General features: G+C 45.3%; 1 protein-coding gene across 1 annotated transcript; it reads left to right on the top strand.

Moving 5' to 3' along the window:
- The first annotated feature begins 94 nt into the window (after positions 1 to 94).
- On the top strand, positions 95 to 6,799 carry LOC123650828 (complement C1q binding protein). The gene is made up of 6 exons (XM_045569994.1): positions 95 to 408; positions 961 to 1,111; positions 4,537 to 4,630; positions 5,816 to 5,911; positions 6,143 to 6,265; positions 6,409 to 6,799. The coding sequence occupies exons 1-6, from the start codon at positions 183 to 185 to the stop codon at positions 6,556 to 6,558; spliced, it is 840 nt and encodes a 279-aa protein (XP_045425950.1). The 5' UTR covers positions 95 to 182; the 3' UTR covers positions 6,559 to 6,799.
- The last annotated feature ends 23 nt before the right edge of the window (positions 6,800 to 6,822 follow it).

Here is a 6,822-nt window from a genome sequence, read left to right as displayed (position 1 = left end):
CCTGCACCGGAGGTCCCCAGCAGAGGGCGCGATCCTGCCCACGGGCCTTCAGTCTTACAGTGCCGACGCGGGCGGGGCTTCCGGCGCGGGCGGGGCTTCCGGCGGCGCGTTAAGTCGCTGGGAGCCTGGGCCAGGCTCGGCATTCGCGCACGCACACGCACGTGTCCGCCACTGCCTGCGCTATGCTCCCTCTGCTCCGCTGCGTGCCCCGTGCCCTGGGCCCCGCCGTCTCCGGCCTTCGATCCGCCGCGCACGCCCCCCAGCTCCGGCACCTACTGCAGCTGGCGCCACGGCCGTCCGCCCGGCCCTTCGGATTGCTCAGCGTGCGCGCGGGGTCGGTGCGGCGGCCCGTCCTCCTGCGGCCTCCCGGGCCCTGCGCCTGCGGCTGCGGCGCGCTGCACACCGAAGGTGAGTTTTGCGCACGCGGGTCGGGGCGTTGTGGCAGGGGCTGCGGGGAGCATCCAGAGAGGGAAAGCGTAGACTATCAGGAGTGGATCACCCGGAACCGATCCCCGAGGCCCGTGACATTTGGCAGCCAGCGGGTAAAACCCACGTGTGATCACGTTCCCCTTTCTCGCCCACCCACCAAATATTTGGGGGCGGTGATAAGGCTGAGGGCCCAAGGTCGTGGTTGAAAGCAGCATGGTTATATCTGCTGGTAAGTGGAAGACGGAAATTGGGAATTGTTTTGCTTTATAGCGAAAGGTGATAATGGGTGTATTACTAGAAATCACTTTGCCAGAATCAAGTTCAACTACCTACTGATAGTATTATGGTATTTTTGCAGTTAAAGAAACAGGCTTAAAGGTGTGAATTGGGTTAAGGTCTCAGAGGAACCATAATAGCGGAGAGATTAGAAACTGTCCAAATCCAGATTTCTGGCTGCAGTAACCTGGGTAATTGTTTCATGCTAAACTAATTGGCTTTTATTTTGGGGTATCATCTGGATTTTCCTTCTAGGGGACAAAGCTTTTGTTGAATTTCTGAGTGATGAAATTAAGGAGGAAAAGAAAATTCAGAAGCATAAGTCCCTCCCCAAGATGTCTGGAGGTTGGGAGCTGGAAGTGAACGGAACGGAAGCTAAATTAGTGCGGAAAGTTGCTGGGGAAAAGTAAGTACTGGTCTGGGGACTGTGGATTCCAGGGGACCAAATCTGTGACTCTACAGGACCTGTCCTGGGTCATCCTCAGAGGTGGATACTTTGGTATGAGAGATGGTTTTCAAGAGACAGGAGGATTCATTTTGAACAACTTCATAAGCTCCTGATAGTTCATTCACTGAGCACAGATTTGCTGTGGGCTGGTTACTAAGGTGACAGTAAGAGAAAGTAGCACAAAAGTATGTAGCTGGAAGTCCACTGAAAGGTAGAGATTCAATAAATCTTTATTGTTGAAGGAAGCCATGCCCTGGCTAAATTTAGTCATGCAGATTCAGAAGTTCTTATAGTAGTGATAGAATTAGTTTGATCTCTGGTTTACAGTCCTGATAGAACTGGCCTGGGGCCAGGCACAGTGGCTCACACCTATAATCCTACCACTCCCTGTAATCCTGGCACTCTGGGAGGTTGAGGCGGGCGGATCATTTGAGCTCAGGAGTTCGAGACCAGCCTGGGCTAGAGCGAGACCCTGTCTCTACTTTAAAAAAAAAAGGAAAAACAAATTAGCCGAGTACAGTGGCATGTTCCTGTAGTCCCAGCTACTCAGGAGACTGAGGCAGGAGGATCACTGGGGCCCAGGAATTTGAGGTTGCAGTGAGTGATGATGATGCCACTGCCCTCCAGCTGGGCGACAGGGAGACTGTCTCAAAAAAACAAAAACAAAAAAACTGGCCTGTTCCTGTCCCCTAATTTTTACAGTAGTTGAAAATACAAAATAATGTAACTCCCATGTAACAGGATAGGGTTACAATGTAGTGAGGGTTGCCATCAGAAAGAGGCAGGGGTTTTTAACCTAGTTCAGCTCCTCCCTCCTAGACTGTTAAGTGTTTATACTTGTGTCATGCAAGTATGACATAATCCTGTTACACAGATAGACATGTAGAGTCTTATAATTTTTCTTGAAATTTTTTTACAGTTGACTTCACGATGTGCTTGCAATTCTGTATCGTTTTTTTTTTTGTTTGTTTGTTTTGAGACAGAGTCTCACTCTGTTGCCCAGGCTAGAGTGCCCTGGCGTCAGCCTAGCTCACAGCAACCTCAAACTCCTGGGCTCCAGCAATCCTTCTGCCTCAGCCTCCTGAGTAGCTGGGACTACAGGCATGCACCACCATGCCTGGCCAATTTTTTCTATATGTTTTTAGTTGTCCAGCTAATTTCTTTCTATTTTTAGTTGAGACAGGGTCTTGCTCTTCGCTCAGGCTGGTCTTGAACTCCTGAGCTGAAACGATCCGCTGCCTCAACCTCCCGGAGTGCCAGGATTACAGGGAGTGGTAGGATTATAGGTGTGAACCACTAAGCCTGGCCTGTATTTTTTTTTTTAATAACAGCTTTATTGAGATTTAATTTATATACCATAAAATTCACCTTTTTGTTGAAATATACAATAATCAGTCATCACTGTCTAATTCTAGAACATTGTCATCATCCCAAAACAATACCCATTAGCAGTCACTATTTCTCCCTCCCTCTAGCCCCTGGTAACCAACTAAGTTACTTTCTCTGTACATCACCTATTTTGGACATTTCACATAAATGGAATCATAATTTTGTGGCCTTTTGTGTCTGCCTTCTTTAACTTAGCACTGTTTTCAGAGTTCATCCATGTTGACAGTGGCAGCTATCAGTACGTAGCTTCTTTATATGGCTGAATAATATTCCACTGTATGGACATACCACATTTTATCCAGTTGTCTATCGGTTGATAGACATTTGACTTGTTACCACCTTTTAGCTATATGAATAATACCGTGAACATTTATGTACAAGTTTTTCTGTTGACATATTTGATTTCTCTTTATGTACCTGCGAGTGGAATTGCTGGGTCACATAGTAACTCTATGTTGACGTTTTTGAAGAAACTGTCAAACTGTTTCCAAAGTGGCTGCACTGTACTACGATTCCAACAACAGCGTGTGAGGGTTCCAATTTCTCCACCTGCTTGCCAACACTTACTGTCCACCTTTATCATTTTGGCCATCCTAGTGGATGTGAAGTGGTATCTCATTGTGATTTTGATTCAATTCCTTTGATGACTAATGATGTTGAGCATCTTTTTGTGTTTATTAGCCATTTATATTTCTTCCTTGGAGAAATGTCTGTTCAAATTCTTTGCCCATTTTTAAATAGGGCTATTTGTCTTTTTTATTGTTGTTGTTAGACTTCTTTATATTTTCTGGATATAATTCCCTTATCAGATACGGGATTTGTGAGTGTTTTTGCCCATCCTGTGGTTTCACTTTCTTGGTTGCATCCTTTGACACACACAAGTTGTTAATTTTGATAGAAGTCAAGTTTACCTATTTTCCCTTTTGTCACTTTTGCGTTTTAGTGTTACATCTAAGAAAGCACTGCTTAACCCAGGGTTGTAAAGATTTATGCTTATGTTTTTGTCTAAGAGTTTTATAGTTTTAGCTCATGTTTAAGTCTATGATCCACATGGAATTAACTTTGTTCTGATGAACATCACTGCATTTCTGTGGCCTGGAGTCCAGGAGCTCAGCTTGGTCAGCACTGTTGCAGATTCAATAAATTTTGTGGCCGAACCTCAAACTGTAGTTGTTCCTATGGAAAAGCTGCTTCATGGCAAGGCAGCCAGTTAGCACGATTCCAGGGGGCAGCAATTAGCCTACTCTTGTATGGAATAGTGCCTGCTGGAGTTGTGCAGGCCAGCAGTTCTAGTTCCAAGCTTCATGTTGTAGGAATTTTGACTCAAACTTTGGATCATGATTTGTCAGGTGAGGATTCTTGCACCTTAAAATTGTCATTAGTTGGTGTTTCTGGTGTGCTTTGTGATTATAAAACTTCACGTAAGTACTCTGAAGAATGACTTGTCCTGCATCTTTGTGAGGCCTCCCCTTCCTAGGGCTAGGGCTGCTATTGGTCCTCAGCTGATGCAGCCCTCAGTGCTCCTCTTTCCCTTCCTTCCAGAGGCAGGTTTTGTGGTGGAGAAAGCTCTTAAAGGGGCTTCTATTCCATCCCACCAGCTTCTAAGCTGCTCACTTTTACCAAGGTTCCCTGGAAACAACAGGGTGGACAGTGTCAGGGGCTGTGGCTGTGAGCCAACCAGTGGGCACATGGCAGTGAGCCCTGGGGCACTGGCCTGATGGAAGTAGCCCACACATGACTGGCTGAGATAAACTAGGGCCTGTAGGTTTGACTTCCAGCAGCTGGCACATAGTAGGCACACTCTGGACCTGCTGAATCAGTCTCAGGGTTGGATGTAGACACCTAGCCCTTTTTAAGTTCTGCAAATAATGCAGATATACAGTCAGCTAGGATAGAGGCATTGTTTCAGTAAACCTTAACTGTTGCATGTCTCCATGCTTATCTGTTAATCTACTCAGGTAAAACTGTGCCTTGTCTGTGTTCTGCTTTTCTAGGATCACTGTCACTTTCAACATTAACAACAGCATCCCGCCAACATTTGACGGTGAGGAGGAGTCCTCCCAAGGGCAGAAGGTTGAAGAACAGGAGGTAAGCTCCTCACACTTATCATTAGCTTTTACCTCAGTTCTGATGGGCTGCCCCAGGGGCTTAGACAAGGAGCATTTCTTTCTTCTTCTCTTTTTAAATTCTCTCTAATGCTAGAAGAGATAAGGCAAAGGACACCCATCCTTGGGACTTGCTGAGTGCCAGAATCAATAGTTTCTGGCCAGCTTTAGCACTGCGGCTGTGGCCCCCTTTCTTTTCCAGGGACTGAATAAGTTGCCATCTGTAGACTCAGGCTTTATAGTTTGGCCTGTATTCTCTTAACAGAAAGGAACTGAAACTGTCTCAACCCCTCCCATGATGGGGAGATGTTTGATATGGGAGATTATTATTTGGTGTATTTCCATGTGAGGAATGTTCCTAAAATGTCACAAGCTGGTAACACTAGCCACTTAACCAAGATAAGAAAGCCAGCAGCAACAGAGATTTTAACACTTGGCCAGGTGGAGATCTTTTCCTTAGGTTTCTGGCCCTCTTGGTTGGACCTGGATGGGACCCAGTTTTCAAACATTTGGGGAAGTGCTGTGCCTAGCCTAGAAACCAGTATGAGAGCCACAGGCTCCCTGGATCTGTCCAAGCAGCCATCAGTACAGTCTTACCTCTTGGCCTAGTGTGGAGAGCACAGCCCTCCAGGGTGCTTCTGTCTCATCACCCTGACTAGCATCTCCCTGACATTGGACTCAGTCTGCTCCCAGGGTTCACCATCAGAGGAGGAGCTGCTGCCATTATTCAGCCATTAGGATGGCCACTTAGCCAGATGCACCACCAGCCTTTGATTATGGTCTGTAGTAAAGGATGACTCCTCAAACAGTCAAGCTGGAAAGAAAGAGATCTTGGAAACTTAAGCAAACTTTGCAGTTTATGGATGGAGAAACAGGCCTAAGAAACTTAAGGGACTGATCTGAATGTCAAATAATTGGCACACAGCTAGGGACAGAATGCACATTTCATTCTAAACCCAGTGTGTTCTTTAACCAAGTAGGGTGCTAACAGAAGTGAGATATCCTGTGTTAAAGATTCTAACCTGCTTATTTGAGAATGCTATAGCATAAGACTATTAAAGTGGCTAAATAATATCCTAATAGTAGTGGCCATCAGACACTCTGAACTGTTTGAGACCTTTGGTCCAGGCATCCAACAATAGCATGTACTGACTTTTTGTTTCCCCAGCCTGAATTGACATCAACTCCTAATTTCGTGGTTGAAGTTACTAAGAACGACGGCAAAAAGGCCCTCGTGCTGGACTGCCACTATCCAGAGGATGAGGTATGCAGGGTGGACTTGCCAGCCCCTTGGGAACAAGGAGTTTCTGGGACCTTCCTGGTCCTTTTTAGCAGACACTTAAAAGACTTTGTATCTTAGACCAGGGGAAGAGAGGTGGGGGATGAGGGAATAAGAGTAAAACCTGGTAAGTTTCAAGCTGTAAAGTCTTTTCTTTGCTTGAGTCTGGCTTGTCCTGAAAAACCCCTCAGTTTCCCCAAATACGTTTCCTTTCAGGTTGGACAAGAGGAAGAGGAAGAGAGTGACATTTTCTCTATCAGGGAAGTTAGCTTTCAGTCCACCGGTGATTCTGAATGGAAGGACACTAATTACACACTCAACACAGATTCTCTAGACTGGGTGAGTACGTGATAAGAGGGGGTATGCTCTTGGGCTTTGTGTGGGAGGGTCCTAGCTCAAGGAGAGAAAAAAGCATTTTAATTAATATGCATTACAGATTGTCCTTTTTTTAAAAAAAAACTAGTAAATGCTATTCTTCATAGGCCTTGTATGACCATCTAATGGATTTCCTTGCGGACCGAGGGGTGGACAACACTTTTGCAGATGAGTTGGTGGAGCTCAGCACAGCCCTGGAACACCAGGAGTACATTACTTTTCTTGAAGATCTCAAGAGTTTTGTCAAGAGCCAGTAGAGCACACAGGGACACTGAAAGCCTTTCTTTTATGGCAAGCTTTGGCCAATGAACAAATCCTTCTCTGAAGCCAGACACATGTGCTTTGAAATGGTTATCATCATACTATCATGGAAAAAAATAGCAAATTTAAATTATTTCTTTTGCATTCTCATTTAGTATTCATTTGCTTTTTTTCTGTACAAATTTAGATTTTTGTATAACATAATGATGGACAATAAAATTGGTTTATCTCCTCCAAGGTAGTTTGTCCTTTCCATTTCT

The sequence above is a fragment of the Lemur catta genome, chromosome 15 (genome assembly GCF_020740605.2).
Source record: "Lemur catta isolate mLemCat1 chromosome 15, mLemCat1.pri, whole genome shotgun sequence".
Lineage (NCBI taxonomy): Eukaryota > Metazoa > Chordata > Mammalia > Primates > Lemuridae > Lemur > Lemur catta.
Note: the sequence above shows the minus strand (reverse complement) of the source record. Positions and strands in the feature narration are given on the sequence as shown.